The sequence below is a fragment of the Papaver somniferum genome, chromosome 1 (assembly GCF_003573695.1).
Source record: "Papaver somniferum cultivar HN1 chromosome 1, ASM357369v1, whole genome shotgun sequence".
Lineage (NCBI taxonomy): Eukaryota > Viridiplantae > Streptophyta > Magnoliopsida > Ranunculales > Papaveraceae > Papaver > Papaver somniferum.
In genome coordinates this window covers 49,306,032-49,328,108 of record NC_039358.1, presented here as the reverse complement: position 1 = coordinate 49,328,108, position 22,077 = coordinate 49,306,032, and the positions used below count along the sequence as shown (strand labels likewise).

Sequence of the window (22,077 nt, the reverse complement as noted above, 5' to 3'; positions counted from 1 at the left end):
TTAGTTCTCTGTAAAATAAGCCTTTTAATTAGACATTTACTCTTAAGGGAACTGTTGTTAGGGTAGTACCTTTCAGGTACATGGGTTGCTGACTCTTAACAACGCCAATAAAATCACAAGGAATCACGCAGCCCTGAAAGTTTCAAGAAAAATTGATCTATGAATAACTCTAGTATGGCTATAATAAACTCAAGCAAGCATAAGAATTCAGAAGTAACATTTAGAGAACTGTGGATACAAACAACCAATTTTACCTGGTGAATTAGCTGGTAAAAGCTGTACTGGCCGTTCGTATCTGGCTCACCAAAATCAATTTCGCCTGCCTCGAAAGGAAGAGGAACACCATCAAATGATACACCCTTCCCATTGCTCTCCATGCTAACCTGCAAGAGCAGTCACACCATCACATTAAGTCACTGGAGAACAACCCTGTGGAGAGTAATGTTAATAGCCCACAATACTGTCAACACGTGCCTGTTGGATATGAGGAATGAACTTCTTTAGTGCTTGACAGTATGGCAAGACAGCCTGGAGGAACACATAGACGTTAAGAGTATTAAACAAAGAAGAATAATGCTTAAAATATAAAAATAACCATTAGTGATCACAAGAAAAGTATAAGAGATCCCACCTCAAAAGATATCCAACCACGTATACCTCATTCCTTCTATTTTCTCAAACACATCACCGATCTACCGATCCTTATCACTAGTACCGACTGTTAGCACTTAAACACTCGGGGTATAGCTAAAAAGGCTCAAACATCAATACGGCAAACAACAACTAAATAAAATATTCAGACTGGTTATGGACGGACTTAACTGAACAAGTGATTCTGACTGAGTGCAACACATTGAGCTGATCCACTAGCTACTAACGTGGTTTGGGACATGTCCACAGTTAACTCTCACTATATAAGCAATTTCGCTAATAATGTCTGTCAAAAACAAACTATCAATATGCATAATCATCCAACCCTTCAAGTGAAAATAAAAAATATACAAAATTAATCCAATATATATGACCTTCGTACTGTCCACGATCAACAATACTACCCCCGAAAGAATTTAAAGGTACATATCTACTTACTAATCAAACCAACTTAACTCACCATTTCCACTTAACAATTTCTATAGTCAATAGTTCTCTCTCTAGTTCATTTTCCATCTCTCTGCAAGGTTCAAGTCTAACTAGATAGCAAGCTAGCTTAAAATGATCATTTTTATAAACACAAAACCAATATCTACATCAACTCTAAACCAGTATCTATACAGTACCGATAGTAACAAAATATAAGAATTGAGACATACATTTGATCTATACACAATTAAATTGAAGGACTAGTCATAGTCTTAAGCTTAACTAGCTCATCTTACCCTCATACCTCCTTTAATCTACACGGGACCACTAACCTAATTAGTCTAAATTATATATGTTGACCATGCCATCATCCATACAAAACAAACTACCAATTGCTACAATAAAAATAACGATATTAATCTCTTGGGTCATTTATTTCTCCTTGATCTACTCTCACCATCAAAAGCCATCACCACTTCCACTAACAAAGATTTAACGTCATCATCTACTAATCATTTGTCTAATTCTTCCTCGCTGTCCGTATCATACAAATGAACTCTCCTTAAATTGCTTACTAGTTTAACTTTCTCCCTCACCACCGAAAACTCTGAACCTCCAAGTCCAATACTAGTGGCAGTTCCAAATTAAATCTGTCATACTCCTCTCTCTAGTAAACAATAATCTTTCCAAGAACTCCTAACTCCACCACAAACTAAACTCTTTGTGTATAGCTGCATCCCAACAATAAAAAAGATGATTATCATTATGTCAACAACATCAACAGCTAGCAGCATTGATAGCCTAATACTAACAACTATAAACAGTTCCAAACTTAATATCTTAGAAAATGCAGTCAAAGAGGAATTGAACTAATGTTAACCATTTTTATCAACAAATTCTTCAACCCACACAAGCATTTAACATAAATTATCCCATGCCAGCAGATTCAGGAAAAATCTTAAATTATAACATAAACACTTTAGTTCTAATATCATGAATCCTACTTCATCAATTTATACAATTCAAATCGATAGACCTGAAATTGAAATATGATAAACTATCCCATGTCTTATTATCATCTAAATCTGAATTTTAATCATTAATTTCTATAAATTAAACAAAAATTGGGAACCCTAATATCCTTGTGTAAAACAATTTTAGTTTGAGAAAGAAATTATAGCGAAGTACCTATTTAGACAAGCATCCAATATGACATACACACTCGCAACTTTTCGTCCATTCAAGAAAACCCATAACTGAAAACGAGTAGAAAATTGAGAAACCATACAAAAATTGAATTATTAAAAACAACCTAAACAATTCAAACCAATCAAAAATACCCAAGTTGTAGAAGCCGTTCATGCGAAACCCTTTTTAACACCAACCAAACTGAAAAAACATCAACTTACCATCATCAGAAACCCTAAAATCCAAATCTGAAAATCAAAAACTGAAATTAAATAAAACCCGTAAGTAAGTCTCTCTATTATGTCAAACAAACCTCGCGAAGTAGAGAAATCTCTTTAAAAACCTTAGATTTTTTTCATACTAATTTGGTTAAAAGAAATCTCAAACTATAGGTTTAAGAATTTCATTTGTGATGGATCTCTTTGAAGAAGAAGAAGAGGAAGCAAAACCTAATATTGATTCACAAGCGACTAATTATGATTGAGAAAAAATCGACTTAATCATAGTGAAAGAGGATGAGAGGATGAGAACCAGAGAGGAAGAGTAGAGAATGAAAGGTAAAGAAGAGAAGGGATAAGAGGTGTTCTCGATATACATAAAGACCGAGTCAGTTTTGAAGCTGACTCCAAGTATCTGAATGGGCTGAAACCGAGTCAGCTTGAAAGTGTGGGTAGCCACACACATGATTCGCACGCGTACTATTGAGTTCAGTTGCGAATCGTAACAGCTTTAAAACAGTTGCGACTTTTGTCACAATGAAAAACAGTTGCAAAACCTTTGCAACAGAAATTTGCAACTGAAAATTCGCAACGCTAAGCTGTTGCGAAATCTAGTTACTAATCCTTGAATTTGGTGTAGTGATAGTTAAGTTATTGTGAGGTGATTGATATTTCTAGGCTGCTCTTCGAGAGTATAAGACCGGATTATCAATTGGTTCATGTTCACCTTGATTTATCATAAGACGGAACAAAACTTCATAGGTACTTCTGTGGGAGACAGATTTATCTATAAGAATAGACTTATCTGTGGGAGACATATTTGTTTATAAGTCTTCGACTTTGGGTCGTAGCAACTCTTAGTTGTGGGTGAGATCAGCTAAGGGAATCAAGTGCGCAGAATCTGGCGTGGTTCCAAAGGCGTAAGGAACGCGACTGTACCTTAATCGGTGTGAGACTTGGTTAGGGCTCAACTACATTCCAGTCCGAAGTTAAGTTCTAGTAGGCTAGTATCTGTAGCGGCTTAATACAATGTGTTATTCAAATTTGGACTAGTTCCCGAGGTTTTTCTGCATTTGCAATTTCTATGTTAACAAAATTTATGGTGTTTGTGTTATTTCTTTTCCGCATTATATTTTTATATAATTGAAATATCACAGGTTGTGCGTAGTTCAATCAATTGGTAAATCTGACCTTTGGTTGTTGGATATAAATTGATTGACGCTTGGGCATTGGTCTTTGATATCGTCCAAGTATTTCTCATATCAATCAGGCTCATAGATTTATATTTGTTTGATTTGCTGATTGATTTGAGAAAAAGAGATATAACTCTTTGAAATCTTTCTTGATAGAGCTCGCTTTATAAGCTGATGCTCTCAGAATATTATTGGAGTTAGTCCATACAGATTGTCGAACGAATTATTGGGTGTGGTTGTTATACCCCCGCTTTTTCAATATATATTCTAGCTCTCTTATACCCTTTCCCATTGGATTTGTTAAACCAAGTGAACATACTTCCTATGTATCCCATATCAATTAATAAGACCTGCAAAATCAATTATGTTACATACCCATCTATCTATAAAGGTCATATATGAAGACTGATCCTTACTATTGATGTGAGCATTTAAGTCCCCCGTGGCTGAAAAATATTATCACTGGGATCTTTTGAAAATTTCCATTGTAATTTTTTCATGTCATAGTGAGTGGAACCATAAACACAGGATAACAGTCTTTCCTGCTTAGCTGAATAAGAAGTAACCATGAGATGGATCAGATTATCTTTGACACATACCTCATCATATGGAAAACCATTTTTATATAAGAGAACAAGGCCTCCAGACAACCAACAGAACTAACATATAAGGAATTAGGATAACCAAAAGCTTGTGAAAATAATTTAGCTCCGTCTTCACTTATTTTAGTTTATGCCAAAAAAGATAATATATGGGTTGTGTTTCTTAATTATGTCATTTAAAGGATCTCTAGTTTAGTAAAAGCACCTAACAGAACTTGTATATGAATGTAAATGCGATTATTGACTAAATTTAACTATTAATGGGGAATTAAAAGAAAATTGAAATTCACCGAATCAAATAAATTGATTAGAAATGGGTAAAATTACCTGGTCACCAGCACTCGGATCATTTCCTTTGGAGTGAATTTTCTCTAAAACAGTTCCATGGTAGGTTGGATAAGAATTTTGGGTTTGTTCATTATCATCCAGAATAACATGAGTATTTTCATTAGACTCATCATTGTGATTAATTAAATTTTTATTTGATTAAATTTTGATTTGAGGAGTGTCCTTCAAAATGAAGAATTAATGAATGAATAGGTTACTTGTATGCCCTGGTTGAATGAAAAGAGTCTGGATCTAAATTCTCAATATTGTAGTCATCGAAAGAGACATCAAATTCTCCCACGGCTAGATAAGTTTTAAGCATATTTGACCCGTATCCATTTCTCTGCTCCATTAAATTATGAGCTAAAAAACTATCAGGATCCATGATTTGGTCCTGCTGACCCAGGACACAAGTATTACTAGGACCACCTGTTTCCATTCTGATTCTCTTCCCTTGTGTAGCAATATTATCCTCTCTGACTCGTCCTCTACTGATATTAACTTGCAACATACCTTGTTGATTGCACCCTACAGAAGTAACTGTCTAATGTTGCATGTCTGAAATAGTCTCTTTATTTTTGTCTTTAGCTGGTTGACTTGAATGATTGCTTGAGTTATCACTGGTACATAATCCTAAGCCAACATCTCATTCCTGACACTAACGACCATATTTTGAGACTCATTCAATACAGCCGAAACATCATTCATTACATGCAAAGCATGTTGATTTTCACCTTCTGCCTGATTTTGTGAACGTACAACCACTACATGTGTGTTTTCTGGTTCGATAATCATTTGTCTAGTATGTCTGGATTCTTTTTGAAGGTGGATCTAAAATGGATTTAGATGAGAGATAACCCTTTTGTTGTTGATGGAAAAAATCATCTATAATACGAAAGTCTTGCCCTTTGTGATCAATTGTATAACATTACCCACAGAGATTAAAAGGTCGTTTCTCATATAACAGTCTTATCCAAACTTCTTCACCCACTGCATTTTTCATTCAAAAACCCCTGTCGAAGCCCAAGTCCCTTTACAATGGTGTGTTCTACAGTTTTATCCCTGTTGTTAGAGCACTGCTCGATCGAACTCGCAAGTATTGCTATCTCAAGCTTGTTTGTCAAGTTTAGTTGCCAAAACTATAAGTCTTGATTTCTAGTCTACTAATAGCTAAGTCTCGGATTAGGATAGGAAGTGTAGTTAAGCTTTATACTTCACGACGTTCATCGATTGAAGACAAAGAACTACTAAGGGGATCTTGTGGAACTTCATCAACAAAAGGTATGTGGATACTTGAACTCATTTATCACTCAAAAGTCTATCTACTCTATCTCCTATTTGAGACAAAAGTCCTATAGCTATATAGACTTCGATTATACTCATTTGATATTTCGAGATGAGTTTAACTCGCTTACATATTTCTCGAAATATGTGTTGGTAAGCTTTTGCTTTACCCAAGTTCATCTTATATTCTCGACGAAAGTCAAAAGATGATCATGTGAAAATCGCCTGGTAACATCTTACATGATTTGTGTGAGAAAGTCATTTGATGTAGACTCGGAATGTTTCGTATTGATCATTCAATCACTTGAAAATTGCTTTGAAGCTAATAGTTTTTGTGAGATAGCTATTCTCGTCTTCGAAGAATGTTTCAATGATTGAATTGGGACTTTAGAACAAATAACCATGATTGGATATAGCACAGTATGCATACTTGTATGCTATATGTGCAAGTTATTCCAAGTTCGGGAACCATAGTATGCATACCGTATGCATACTAGTTGGTTTAATGGAAGTCCGAGAACTTAGTATGCATAGTCGTACGCGTACTGGCGTAAGCTCAAATTTCTGGGATTTAACTGAGTTTGGAAGGTATGCGTACGCATACTTGAGTAGGTTATGTTCTAAAATCGGTTTGTTCATGAACTAATACATTTATATAATAAGCAATGCAATCTTTTGCAAACTGTGGCTATAATGTTCATGAATTGATTCGAGTGAATCAAAATTGATTTTGCTTCAATTGTGTCTTGTATACTTCTATGAGAATATAAACAATTGTACAACTCTAGAACTAGTTTCATTTGAGTCATTTGAACTAGTTGTGATTGAGATGAACAAGGTTGATATAAAAGTATTCATATGGCTAACTTTGGTTAACTATTGTGGAAACAACAAGGTGTACATGTTTAGGTATGGTTACCCATGTCTAAACGAAGTCACTTTTCATTTGTGTGTAACAAGATAAGTTCGATCAAACGGTTGAAAGATATTAGCTTGAGTCTAATCAAGTTTTCATCTAACGGTGAATATTGAATGCTTTGTTACCAAGATAACATTGATTGCAAACCCTGATTTGAAGACTATATAAGGGAGAACTCTAGCAACTTGGAAACCTAATCCCCACACCTCCTGTGTGATACTAGTTGCGACTAGAGTCGATTCTCCTTTAACCTAGGTTTTTCTAAAACCATTATAGGTTAACGACTTGAAGACTTCATTGGGATTGTGAAGCTAGGACCAACTATTTTCTCTGTAGTTGCGTGTTCTGATATTGCCCGATTTTATCGCATTAAGTACAATTGAAATAATTGACTCGAGATTAATTTCTCCGATTAGCAAGATAAAAGTAATTACAAACATATTTGTCTCATCGTTTTTGATTCCACAATATCTTGTTTCGCTAGTCGATTAAGATTATTGTGAGGTGATTGATAATACTAGGATGTTCTCCGGGAATATAAGTCTGGTTTATCAATGGGTTCATGTTCACCTTGATTTATCAAAAGACAGAACAAAAACTCTTGGGTATTTCTGTGGGAGACAGATTTATTCAATCTATAGACTTTTCTGTGTGAGAAAGATTTGTTTATCAAGTCTTCGACTTTGGGTCGTAGTAACTCTTGGTTGTGGGTGAGATCAACTAAGGGAATCAAGTGCGTAGTATCCTGATGGGATCAGAGACGTAAGGAACGCAACTGTACCTTGAATCAGTGTGAGATTGATTAGGGTTCAACTACAGTCCAGTCCGAAATTAATTGGTAGTAGGCTAGAGTCTGTAGCGGCTTAATACAGTGTGGTGTTCAATGTGGACTAGGTCCCGGGCTTTTTTTGCATTTGCAGTTTCCTCGTTAACAAAATTCTGGTGTCTGTGTTATTTATTTTCCGCATTATATTTTGTTATATAATTGAAATATCACAGGTTGTGCGTTAAGATCAATCAATTAGAATATCCAACCTTTGGTTGTTGATTTACATTGATTGACACTTGAATATTGGTCTTTGGTACCGTTCAAGTAACTCCTCTTATATTCAATCAGGCTCGCAAATTTCTATTTGTTGATTGCCGATTGAATTAAGAGTTGGAGAAATTAAGCTCTTTGATATACTTTACTCTAGATTGAGTTTGACTGTCTAGTTTATTCTCTAAAAAGTGTATTGGAGTAAGTCCTCTCAGATTGCCAAACAAATTATTGGGTGTGGTTGTCAGACCCCCGTATTTTCAATTGGTATCAGAGTAGGCAAACAAATTTAAGACCTTATAAGTCTGTGTTTGTAGTGATCTGATTATGGACGAGTCTATCTCTAATAACGTACCAGGTCAGGAATTACCAGATGTTTTTCAAAGCTTGGATTCACCTGAGATAACTGTCACATCTATGTCAATATCTAAACATCCTCTTAATGTAAAAACTGTTGATAACTGGGAAACACTCCTAAAAGAACAGTTGGATGAACTTTCTGATGAAGGTGATTCAGATATTGATAGAGAGGTTGATGAGGAAGTCTCAGAGTATGTTAAGGTTTTGAATTCGTTAGAAAATAAGAAGATTACAACTTCTCATGTCACACCTCTTCTGACTCCTCTCAGTAGAAAAAACAAGCAATTGAGAATAAGATGTTACGCAGGTGTTTATGTTTCGAATTGTTCTAACGAATCGATCATCAAGGATTCTGAGGAAAACCCACGTATGAAGTCACTTGAATGTGATAAATTTTATGAAAAGTACTTTTCGTTGAAAGGGAAACTTGCAGAATCTGAAGCAGGGATTAACTCTCAACAAGTTAGTTTTGATGACAGAAAAAGCGCTTTTCTCGCTCGAGAAAAACGTCTTGAGGCTGATTTAGCTGCTGCTCTTGATAAAATCAAGATATTGGAAGATGACTTGAAAAAGATCAATCCTAGTTCAAGCAAGTTAACCACTATGCTAGGAGCAAGTAAAAATCATCGTGATACACGAGGATTGGGCTATAAGGGAATAAATGCTCCAAGTATTGTCAAAGAGGTAAAATTTTTCAAGGCTAGTGACTCTTCTCAACAAAAGGTTTCCACTGATGGCAAAAGGGAAATACCTTCACCGGTAATTAAGGTTTAAAAGAGCAAAGTATATCAACCTCCAAAGTCAGCACACACGGATCGATGTAAGAACATTCCTTATGTTTGCTGCTATTGCGGAAATAAAGGTCACCTGGAAAGGAGATGTAGTTTTTGTAAAAGGAATAAGAAACTTCATGATGTTCTCATTTGGGCATTACAAGAAGTTGTGAAACCAAGATCATATGTTAAGACTAATCACCTTAACGTTACAGGTTGTAAATGTCCAACCTTTAGGCAAAGGAATCAGTGATGTGATAAGCCTAGATTTGCCTATAAACTTCATACGAATCCTATTCAAAATCATAATGGTTATCAAAAGGATAACTTCGTAAAGACAAATACAAGATCTGATGCTCCCAATTGGAGAAAGAGTAACTTGCAAAAGAATAGTCAATCCAATTCTCTTCCAAGAATTCTAGAAAAGAGTAATGGGAAGAAGGTTCCAGTTGTTCCTAAACGCACTCAGAAGTGGATACCAAAGAAATTCAATGATGTTTTGAGTATGAAAAAGGAATGATCTCCCAGAAAATTCCATGACTATGGAGAAAGAAGTATCCATGATGTTGGAACTTAATAAGTTCTTTGGAAAGATGGATTTGGATGTGAAAGGTTCTAAAAGTGATCTCGTTCATGATAATATAAAAGTCACTTATGGTGAGCAAGACATTGTTCACCTCAACACAACTTGAGTGTGTTGTAAGTGCATCCTCACCAAGGAATGCCATGCTATGTATATGGTGAGGGAAGCACGAAAATTGGGGCACACAGATTATATTTGGTAAGGCTGTAGAATTCGATTGGATTCTTCTAAAAAGTTATGTCTATAAACTCGAGTAATATTTGTGTTTTTATTTGCTTAGAGTACTTATAATGATCCATGTACCTTGCTTATCGTTAGTTTCTACCTAACTTGATCCGTGTTTAAGGTTCTTATATGTTTAGGTTTGAAAATAGTAGTTCGGGATGTTTGGACTTCATGGTACACATACCGTATATGCATACCATCATTTAAAATCAAAATCCATGGATTTTGGTACGCATACCCGTTTGCATACTGCTCAGGTCACGAAAATTCGTTTGCAAACCGTATGCATACTTGCCCGTAGACGACGATATTCGGTAAACTTGTGGTTGACGTAACTTCTTAGTTTGAATGACCTCATTCTTTTTGCATTCTCTCCCTCTTTGAATTCTCTTCAAAATAGAAATGAGAATTCTTGAATGAGTTAAGATTTGTCATTGTCATGTCTCTTGTTTTTGTGCGTTTTCTTCGTTTCGTCACACTTGTTCAATTTCTCTTGGACTTGGTAACTTGGATTCTTTGAGCACTAATATTCTAAGCTCATTTGTAGCTTTTACAAGAATGTTGTTGGTGAATCACAAAGAAGGAAGTTCGAGAATGGGCAGTAATACGCATTGCTATGGGATTCTTGAATGTTCACAATCATCTCTTGTGAACTATGGCGCATGGTCGTTAATGACTTTGTATGTTCTTCTTTGTTAAGAAAATATTTTTATACGCCTTTGGTAGCTATTCTTGGTGTAAATCCATGCGAAAAAAATTGATTCTACCCTCTAAGGACAAACCATCATGTATGTGCAACAAAAAAAAAAAGATGATTTTGCAGTATTAATCTTTATGGTTTCATATATTGCAACTTGTTATGCGATATGTGAGTTTGCGTCCGTGAACTATGACTGTCCCATTTATGTCAAAAGTTAAGTCTCTTATACGTCATTATGCAAATATTGATAAAAGATTGAATGAACTTTTGACAACAAAAGTTAAGCCTATTATGTCATATGCAAATATTGATGGAAGATAGGATGAACTTTTGTTTACAAAAATTAAGTCTATTGTATGTCATTGTGCAAATAGTGATGAAAAATAGAATGAACCTTTGTTTATTCCACAGTATTGGTCCTTCACTGATCCACATCTTTGTGCATATACTGTGTTGCTTCGTAAAGTTCTCTTATGTTGAGCATGGCCAATTGAATTGATCATTTTTGTGGCTAATTCAATTGTGATTTTTGGATACAAATTCATTTTATCATGTGATTCGATTATGTCCAAAGAAATCCTTCTTTTATCGTAAAAGTAAGGTCGCTCTTGTTGTTCTTTCGGGAATGAAATTTTATGGGGGGGAGTTCTTAATTGAACTTGTGCTTAATTGCCAAATCTTTGTGGGGAGTGCGGCTGTAGAATACTATAGGGGTTTTCTTGTATCTTTATAAACTCCTTGATGAATGCATTTAGCTTCGGCTTTATGATTGCATCTAAATAAGTTGGTATGTTATTCTCTTTTGGACATGAAGTATCTGCATGAAAATTTCATGAGGATCCCACTAGTTTTGGTACCTTTGCCAATTTATACTGACAAAAGGGGGAGAATTAATGTGTAGTTTCATACTACAAATACATATGGTTTACGGATCATTATGTAAGGGGTAGTGGTTTTCATGTTGAGTTGAAGTACTGACTAAGGGGGAGTGATACATATCACCATAGTATTGTTGTCAAAGTTGTGATACAATTGAACTTTGATGTTGTATAATAATACTATGACACTGTATAATAATGATTGAGAGCATTTGTTTTCTCATTGTTATCGCTACGGATCTTCAACAACTATGATGCTGAGTTGATCACATTTAGAATCATGGAGTACTTGGAAGTGACGAAGTTTTCGAGTCGTGTTGAATATTCCAAGGAGATCAATCATTTGGATGAGAAGCTAAAAAAATTTATTTATTTTGTAATCCATATGTATTGATAGTTTTGTTACTAAAATTGACAAAGGGGGGATTGTTAAAGCACTGCTTGGTCGAACTCGCATGCGTTGCTATCTCAAGCATGTTTGTCAATGTTAGTGATCAAAACTATAAGTCTTGATTTCTAGCCTATTTATAGATGTCTCGGACTAGGACATAGATTGTGTAGTTGAGCTTAGTTTTTACGGCGTTCATCATTTGAAAACGAAGAACTACTAAGGGGAGCTTGTGGAACTTCATCGACAAAAGGTATATGGAGACTTAAACTCATCTATCACTTGGAAATTCTATCTCTACTCTATCTCCTATATTGAGACATAAGTCATTGTTTTGGGGTAAAAACTGATTCTGCTGTTTTTGGTAAATTTGGGTGTGTTGATGAGAAACGAATTCAAACCCTAAACAAATGCACTGCACGGGAGTACTTTTAGATTCGAGATATCAATCTGTAAGACTCTGTACTAAACCAAGAAATGATCGTTCCATATTCAATTCGGTCACAAAGTGAAGGATAAGGGTTGATCTTAGGGAGGGAAGCGAACAAGGTGTTTGAGATCAGAATGTTGAATTATGAAAGTGTGGTTGTTTTATGACTTGTATTAGAATATGGTTTCTGGATACTTGTGTTGGTAACCCTTGTGTTCTGTGTTGAGATAGTTTGCAATCCTATTTATATAAGTCATTGAGCGCGCCTTTGATCTCATAGGAAGTTGAGGAAGTTAAGTAGTGGAGTAGTGAAGTTGTGTAAAAAGTGGTGATCACCACGTTTTCATTACGAGGAAAACTGGACACACTTTCACCCACTACTCCCACTGTTGTTAACCGTCCGTCCTTTCCTGACACTTTCTCGTAATGGGCGCGTTGCACGCCTCACGCTGTAAACCACCAGACCAATACCCCAGTGAGCATCCCCCAGTTTGTGACATGTTTGATGTCTCGAGTAAATGGGTGAAGTCATGAGACTCGCCGCTAAAAGCAGCACATAGTGCTTTTAGGTCAAACAATAAATTATTTGTGAAATCAATATTTATGAAACATCGCTTATGTTCGATGTATATAAAGCATTGCTTTTAAACAAGCAGCTGAAAATAATCGATGTGCAGGAAACATCGTTGTTTTAGAGATTTTTCAAATTAGTCGCGAATTGAACGTCTTAAAAAGGTAGCATGACCGGACACCTTTGGGTGATCGTCTAGGAACCCTATGGATGAGCTACCACTTGGTCGATCACTCTCTGTGGAGGACGGGTGGCCGATGATCACAGCGTTACCCTGTTGGCCTCCTAGAATTCGATCTAAGCTGTTCGACCAAGATGGCGAAGATGGACGGACATGATTGATTTGCGGCAGTTGCATAACGCGCTGACTTAATTTAAGGTTTCAAGAGCGCGCGATCGCCCTATTTTGGGAAAACGGTTTGACGCGCTCTTGGATTTTTGTGTGTAGTTCGATCAACCAGGTATGGAGCTGGGTCGTCAGTGAACGCGTCAACACCTCATTGGCCGCCTGAAACGGGATATAGGTCGTCCGACTAGGATGGCGAAGATGGACGGACACGATTGATTTGCGGCAGTGGCATAACGCCGTTTATTCAATTTAGGGTTTTAAAAGTCGCGCGATCACCCTTTTTTAGGCGAGCGATTCAACACGTTTCTGGTTTTCCGTGGGCAAGTCGATTGACCAAGAATGTAGTTGGGTCGTTGGTGATCATGCCGGTAACCTTTTGATCATTCGAGGGAAAATCTAAGCCGTCCAACTAGGCTAGTTAAGTTGGGCGGTCATGATGTTTTTGAGACCGTTTTTGCAGGTCTTAGCTCGTTTGAGCTCATCTTTCAACGACGCAATCACCCATATTAGGGTTAGCGTTCAAAGGCGTTGCGAGTGAGCCAAAGAAATATCGACCAGTCGGGATGTTAGTGGGCCCGCCGGTGTGTATCATGATGATCGCCTAGTTTCTCTAGGAGTAAGCTAGGCTTGTTGAATTGCGTGGCAAAATCGTGTGGTCGTGATCATTTTTAAGACTGATATGGACAGTCTAAATTTTCCTTAAGGAATTTAAACGCGTTCGATCGCGCTAATTTTTGATTAAAAATTGTGTAAACACGTTGATCTCTTTGTCAGAGGGTGGTGTAGCCTATGTGAGTGTTTTCATGCAGGTATCAATACTGACATTTCGGGAGATTCATGCTACTCCGCTGCGAGTGAACATTAATCGTCATGTCATGCCGATATTGAGAGTTCGGCTGGGAACATTGCATAGGAAAATACTAGGAAGGTCAATGCACTATTGAATAATGCAGTAGAAAATAAAATTCATAGAATATTTGGATCGTTGCTATATGCACCATTCTGAGTGAATTTTATATATACGAATATATTGAATTGCTCAATACGTTTGTAAGTAAAGAGGCTTGGGAACTCATCACTTTTAAATGGCTCGATCTTCTTTGCAGAATGACGGCGCATTAAATACAGGGTTTTACAATTTTATCCCTAAACAAAAAACCACCATCAACATTAAGTCCCCTGCTTAGTACGTAACAATGACATTGTTGTGGGGTAAGCACTATATGGTGACAAATAAAGATAAAACTTATGAGGCTAAGTCGGAAAATGTTACCAAGAGAGGTGGGTCGACCTATCCTTGGAACAGGGCACGTTCAAGAGGCATCCAGGTGAGCGTTCCCCTAGTATGATGTCGGTTGTCCCCAGGTAGATCAGGCATACAGTTGGTTGGGATCTCAAACTGCATTCCAAGTACCCTTTACATATGAGGATCATCTAAGAGTGTGTCCAACCTTTCCTGGCTTCGGTTGGCATGGAGGAAAAGTGGAGACACGATGAAGCATCTCAGCTAACAAGTGTTAGGGCTGAAAGTCTTGCTGACCGGCTAACGTGAAGGAGGGTGGAGCATAACATGAACTCCTGGATAAACATGAATACCATATTCATGACGACGACATAATTCTTGACTCTGATGTGGACGAGCCCGATCATGAGAAATATCCTTAAAAGGTTGTTGAAGAAATTTCCGAAAAAGATGTTGAAGCAGCTCCCAAAGAGAACGTTGATGCAACTTCCGAAGAGGCCTCTGGAGAGGATGTTGAAGCGGCTTCTTGAGAGGATGTTGAACCGGCTTCTGGAGATGACCCTAGTGAAGGCGCCATCGGCCCTGGCGTTGATGAAACTTCTTTGATATTTAGTAGTCTTTTGTTTCATACGGCTAGAGCTAGGGTTTGATCGAATACTAATCCTTCATTCATGCTGCTTTAATGATTTTATGTTTCCAGTTGGATGAATGAATGAAATCTCCCGACTAAGAAATCCTAATTCTTAGATTGATCTCGCAATATCTTGAAACTTTAGACGTAGCGCTCTTCGGTAGGGTTACATTAGAGCCTGTGTACATGATATTCATTCCTCGAACGCGATTTTGCACTTTGAGCTCTCCCATTCTTCTATTTGATATTCCCCTTGCAGATTACACGCTTCTTGAAGACTTGTGGCGTGCCGACTAGGTATGTAGAAGCATGGAAGTTGTGAAGCATGGATGTTGTGCCACGAATCTAGAGAACCAATAAGCCGCATATTGCTAGCTAAACGGATGAGAGAGGCCTTATCATCAATTGACGACATGTGCATCGTGATTTCTGAAGAAGTAATTGCAAACTGGGAGTGTCACTGGGTACGTGCGCCGCCTTCAGATTCGTTGTTTCCCAGTTCGTGAAATGATTTCCAAAATCCGGAAATTTTATACTGAAATGGACATAACTTCCTCTAGGGATCACGTCAGTCAAAAGAGGTGGTAGTTGAGAAATCGTCTCAATGTTGAAGCAGGCTGCTCTTCGGAATACGGGAGGTGCTTTCCAAGAAGAATGTGCTGCTATCAAGCCTTCAAGGACTTCGTTCCAAGCGAAATCCTTTGAACTGTCTTCTGAATTTTTGATGGTTGTATGGAATGGGATGCGATGAGCAGTCCCCAGTTATACTCCAGATTCGATGGCGTGTCCAGATATGTGAAAATATCTCCGCGACGTACTTTTGGAGTCTTTGATGCACGTGTACGTCTTCATGTTGCGAAATTTATGCGGCTCGTAAATATTTGACAGTGATGATGCTGATATTAGAAATAACCTGGTTGAGGGACGTGAAGGCATCTTGTGCTGGAAGTCCTCAGTTGTAATTATCCTGATTATATTTTCTCCTGAAAGATGCACTTCTATTGCACTTGATGGTAAGGTGGTTGACGAATTGATGGAGGCGGAAATCTTTTGGATTCGTCATTTGTTGATCGCACTTGATATATATATATATATATATCGTATCCAAACTTCTTGGCATCCCATGAACCCCTTCCATAGGAAATGGGAAATCTAGAAACACCGAATCTAACTTTGTCGGAGTTGTTGTTGTTGATGCGCAGCTTCGTGTAGGCCTCGAGTATGCGATGCTGAGTTCTGAGTAGGTGATGTGGCAGACATGATGCGATTGGTCTGCATGGCTTGCTGAGACGTGACTTTCCTTTTCGATTATTTACTGACAGCAACGCTTATGAATGGTTGAACCAAATACTGCTTGTTGGTCAGGCGCCTTTCAGACAGGAAGGTGATGATATCCTTCTGCTACGTCTTTGAAGAATGGTGACCTTGTCACGGTGGCTTCTTGGTTGACCGTCTCTCCTAAGTTGAAGAGGTACTTCACTGACAACGAAGGGACTTCATGTCGAGGCTCAGTCCCCAAGTGTGGTTTACGTGGTTCTATCTTGTATGGTCGATGGGTTGGACATGACGAAGATATCACCATTTTGCGTCCATACTGATGACTCTGTTACTTCCTCCACGGGAAACTAAAACATGCACAAGTTCAGATTACCTTTGTCTGAGTGGTTGTTGCTAGGATGAAGCTCTGGCTGGTATCAACAAACGAGCAACAATAGTTCTTGGCAGCAACTGTGATCATAAAGGACTGCATTTTCGTTGGAATGAAACAGGTTGGATAGAGCTTGGATGGCTACGGTCACGGTCCTTGACGGGGACGAGTGGTGACTACGGGAAAAAATCTTGGCAGGAGCGAGTGGTGGCTGCGACCATGGATTTTGGCATGGAGGAGCGACAACTACGAGCACGAACCTTGGATGGCCACGGCCATAAACATTGTCGTGCTTTGATAACTCACGTATGTGAGTTTATTCTCATTTTTTTTTGTGAAGCGGCTCCTCCTTGATTTCCTGCGTGTAGAAGCTCGCCTATTGTTGCTTGCCTGATACAATACGGTTGAGGGCTGCAAACATGTCTTGACGCTGCGCCTTGGATAAGTACATGATCTCACATAAATTCTCCATCATGGACTGTACAGTTTTGTGGACGGAGTCCCCAGAAATCATGCAGCTCCTGACGGGAAGAATATCTCCGTGGACTCCCTCAATGCTTAGTTAAAGTTTTCCAGCATCCACTTTTTCTTTGAAAATGCATTTTAATTCGTTGCAATCGTTGGTGGGGCGATTGATGAACCTATGGTAATGAAAATATCTGGGATTTGCCATTTCTTCTTCGGTTGGAGGACTTCTGATATGAGGTAGCTTGATGAGGCCATCTTGAATCTACGTTTCTAGGAGTTCGATTACCTCTTCAAACGGAAACAGGAAAGTTAGAGCAGCCTCTCTAGTTTCTTGTTGTTGTGTAGGAGTCTTATTCGCGGCCTTCAGGGGGAAGCCGTCTGATGTGCAGGCGTCGCTCATTTGGGTTGTTGTTCCGCGGCTGGAGATTCACTCTTTCCTCCTTCACCCACTACGCTTACAGAGGGCCCGATATTATATTGTTTGTTGATGAGACATCTTTCCCTCGAGTCTCGCGCGCATCTTCGATCCTGGCGAGTCTGGTTCTTTCCAGCAATGCTGGTGATGTTGTAGCCTAACGTTTAGCAGCCTCATGGAGTTCAAAGAATGTCTGGAAGCGCAGGTTGGATTCAATCTTAAAGGGAAAATTTAGGAGAAGAGTATCCTCTCGGAAGAGGAACTCTTTGCACATTAGGAGGATAAGGAGGTTGATGCTGGTGCATGCCCGCCGGGTTTTCTTTGCTTCAATTTTGGAGAAGTCGTTCCAGATCCTCACATGTAATGAAATTGGATTGTTGATTCCTTTGGCATTCAGGAGCAACGCGAGCCTCTTCATCTATAAAGGCGTGTCCTGTTGAAGTGCTTGCGCCGGGCGTGTTAAAAGTGCTCCTTGGCTCCACCTGGTTTTGGCGTGACTCTTGCGGTAGCCGCTCTGTTAGTGTCTTGTAATAGGGGGTTGGCTTCCTCTGTCGCTCCTCCATCCTATCATCATGACGGAGGAGTGGCAGTAGCTCTGATAACAACTGGAAGTGTTATACTCGAAGAAACATTGGAAAGGGAGGCAGTGACTTTGGCTCTGGTTATAGGAGGTGTCACGCCAGATGAGATGCTTCTAGCATTATCGGTGTTGGTGCTAGAGTATGTAGCACCATGCGATGTGTTGATTGTGCTGGCAGGCGGTGAAAAAGCGGGGGTCTAACAACCACACCCAATAATTCATTTGGCAATATGTATGAACTAAACCTTAATAATATTCCGAGAGTAAAATCTCAATCAAAGAATAATACTAAAGAGTTTCTCTCTTTTTCTCAAATTAATCAGCAAATCAAACAGATAGAAATAATCTATGAGCCTGATTGATGTGAGAAATACTTGGACGGTACCAAAGACCAATATCCAAGATCAATCAAAATCATATCCAACAAACAAGGTCGGATTTATCAATGATGATTGATTAACGTTCAACCTGTGATATTTTAATTATAAAGATAAACAATATAATGCGGAAAAGAAATAACACAGACACCAGAAATTTTGTTAACGAGGAAACCGCAAATCCAGAAAAACCCCGGGACCTAGTCCAGAATAAACACACACTGATTATAAGCTGTTGTACCAAATTCCTACTACCTATTCGGACTAGATCGATGTAATCACTCTTTCAGCACAAATAGAACTCCTAGCACAATACCGATTGTCTTTAGTAATTCTTCTCCTAAATCTTCTAGCAGAACCCAAGGCTGTCTTTAGAAGATACAATAACACGATTGATACGGTTCGATATTTTGTTTGCACAAAACACCGGTTTGATTTCCCTTTAGATGTGAATCAAGGTTTTGGAAATCTTGTGTTTATTTTGATAAAAACAATTACTAGGTAAAAGTAATATCAAAACAAACTTGTAGATTAGGGATTATTATGCTCTTCAATAAAGGAAGAGAAACCTAATTATTCTACAGCAAGAACAGCTAGAATAAATCTAGAGATATCTTGTTTAAAACTTCTGAAGGATTTTTACGAGATGCCTTAATCGAAGTTTTCTTTCTAGCTTATGATTTCGATTAACAAGTGTTGATATATGATCAGAAACTGAAATGTGATAAAACCTAGGGTTTATGATAAACAACTCTTGAATGGTTTTATATCAGAAGAGAAAACCTTAGAATAGACAAGAGGTGAAAAACCTAGATTACAAGTTGTATAATCAATCACGAAGATTAATCCAACTCGTCTTTGTGATCCCCAATACAAAGACTTTTATCTCACTCTTGTTCACGAAGAACAGAAGACATGGAAAACAACCTTATGAAGCTTACACCAATTTTCCAAAGGGGATGAAAACGTGTAGCACTCACGAACTCTTTATTTATAGTGAAAGGTAGCTTGAAATCTAAGCATAGCTATTTTCCCTTTTCAAGACTCTCCTAATTTTGGGAGTCTTTCCTAAGTTACAACTCTTGCCAAAATAATTAAATAAATAATTAATTTAGCAAAATTGTATTTATGTTAATAAATCACAAATTAAAATAGGAAGGAATCACAAACACTTTAATATGGTAATCAAAGATGTTTGGAGTAATAATCATCTTGCCTAGATAAGGAAACACCACCAACTTGACCAAAAATGCCTTTTAGTCACGTAATTGGGCCCAAGTCCGTGAACTGTTACAAACAGTCCATGGATTGTTTCCTACTGACGAACTGTAACAATTACGACAATACTTATAATTGTTACTTTAATAAATCACTCATAACTTCATCGTTATAACTCGGAATTGAGTGATTCTTGGCTCGTTGAATTCGTAAGCTCATTCACTATAACATGAGATTCTCTATAGGGATAAAGGTTATTATCACCAAAGTCATGAATCAAATAACCTCAAGTATATATACATAAATTAATGTACATTTACCGTCATAGGAATTGTTCCATAGAGTGAGCATATATCTCGATAGATAAGAAAGGTAGAATTGAACAAGAATCCAAATGAAATCAATCACATACCTTTGTTGATGAAGTAATTGTTGATGTCTTCTTGTAGTCTTCAATCTTCATCCTCTAAGGATAGCTTCGATTCAACTTCTTAGACCTAATCTAGTCCGAAAGTATGCTAAATCAAGAATGCATTTTGGAAACTAAAATTGACAACTAACTTGACATACCAACGCTAGTGTGTTCAACCGAGCAATGCCCTAACAATCTCCCCCTTTGTCAATTTTAGTGACAAAACCATTTTACATATGGATTTAAACAAATAAAAGCATTAAGCTCCAAAACCCAACATGCTTGATTTCCTTGATTCTTTAAATATGCGTGTGTTCATCCTGTACGTGTTGAAGATCCATCATAGTATTATTACACAGCATCAAAGTTCAATTGTATCACATCTTTGACAATAACACTACGGTGATATGTATCACTCCGTCTTAGTCAATACTTCATCTCACAATGAAAACCACTCCCCCTTACATAATGATCCATAAACCATATGTATATGTAGTGTGAACTACAAAATAATTCTCCCCCCTTTTTGTCAATATAAATTGGCAAAGGTACGAAGACTGGTGGGATCCTAATGAAATTTTCATAGAGGAACTTCTTGACCAAAGGAAAAACATATCAACTTTACTTTAGATGATATCACAAAGTCGAAACTTAGTGACTTCATCAAGGAGTTTATTAATATACAAGTTAACCCCTACACGTTCCACAACCGCTTCTCCCCTCAAAGATATAGAAATTAAGCACAAGTTCATTTAAAAACTCTCTCCCATAATATGCATTCCTGAAAGAACAACAAAAGTGACCTTACTCCAGAGATAAGGATTTATATATTGGATTTTATAAACTCTACAAGAAGATACGAGTTAAGAACCAATCATTGAAAGTCTCTCATGAGATTGTGTTACTAGAAACAATATAACTATCTCATGGTAACAATACACAACGTATAATCATGAAGATCATGTACTGTGATCATCTTTTCTAAGATACACACTTGTATAAACAAGAAATGATATGCTTAGAAGGAAGAATAACCTTTTCCATAAGGATTTACACCAAGAATGGTTACCATAAGTGTATTAAAAAGATTCTTTGACAATAAAAACCAACATCCAATGACATCGATTATTGCTTCTAACCTGTTATACATAAGAATTTCAATCACACATCAAGTTAGGTAATTAAGAATCATATGCGTGGTATTTAACCATATTCATCTTTACCATAACTAGTTCAAATGACTCAAATGAACTAGTTAGAGAGTTGTTCAATTGAAAGGAAATCTTATGTAACTACACAAGACACAATCGAAGCAACAACGATTTGATTCACTCAAATCAGTTCATGAACTTTATAGCCACGGTTTGCATTTTGCATTCCTTAGTTAATATAAATATAAGTTCACAAACAATCGTCTTTAGATATAACCAACTTAAGTTCGCAGACTTAGTTCGCGGACTTCAGTTCCCGGAAGGAGTTCTCAAACTCCAGCAGATTTTCTCGGGTCGAGAACTTCCGCCAGTTCGCGAACTGGGTTCGCGGACTGAGTTCACAGCTCTTGTTCCGGTTCTTTTGATCAACAAAGTTTGCAAACTTCGGTTCAAGGAAAAGGGACTTATACATATATGTGTTACCACACAATGCTTATATCCATCATTGGTTATATAATCTAAACTCTCATTTCAATCATTGAAACATTCTTAGAGGACGTTATTATATAGTTGTTATTCACAAACTATTTTTCGTTAAAGTAAGCAATTTTCAAAGTGATTGAAACATAACATGACTTTCATCACTAGGTAAAGATGAACTTGGCCAAAGCGAAAGCTTACCAACACATATTTCGAGAAATATGTAAGTGAGTTAGACTCATCTCGAAACAATAAATTGTTCCTCATATTCAAAAATTACCCAACACAATATGTGCGCCCCAATTCTTTTGCAATCCTCACCGCATTTACAAGGGCTTCTTAGTGAG

At 37.5% G+C, this 22,077-nt stretch overlaps 1 protein-coding gene across 1 annotated transcript; it reads right to left on the bottom strand.

Annotated features, from left to right (window-relative positions):
• Positions 1 to 8: 8 nt before the first annotated feature.
• LOC113304917 (glucose-6-phosphate isomerase, cytosolic 2B-like) lies at positions 9 to 1,382 on the bottom strand. The gene is made up of 4 exons (XM_026554063.1): positions 1,377 to 1,382; positions 475 to 576; positions 255 to 383; positions 9 to 133 (listed from the first exon to the last, which is right to left on the bottom strand). Exons 1-4 carry the CDS (start codon positions 1,380 to 1,382, stop codon positions 29 to 31), a joined length of 342 nt encoding a protein of 113 aa, XP_026409848.1. The 3' UTR covers positions 9 to 28.
• Between the last annotated feature and the right edge of the window lie 20,695 nt (positions 1,383 to 22,077).

Excerpts from the sequence above, each read along its gene's own strand:
- LOC113304917 (XM_026554063.1), bottom strand. Across the intron at positions 384-474 it reads TCATTCCTCATATCCAACAG|GTTAGCATGGAGAGCAATGG; the intron begins GCACGTGTTGAC and ends CTGCTCTTGCAG. Across the intron at positions 134-254 it reads TTTACCAGCTAATTCACCAG|GGCTGCGTGATTCCTTGTGA; the intron begins GTAAAATTGGTT and ends TGAAACTTTCAG.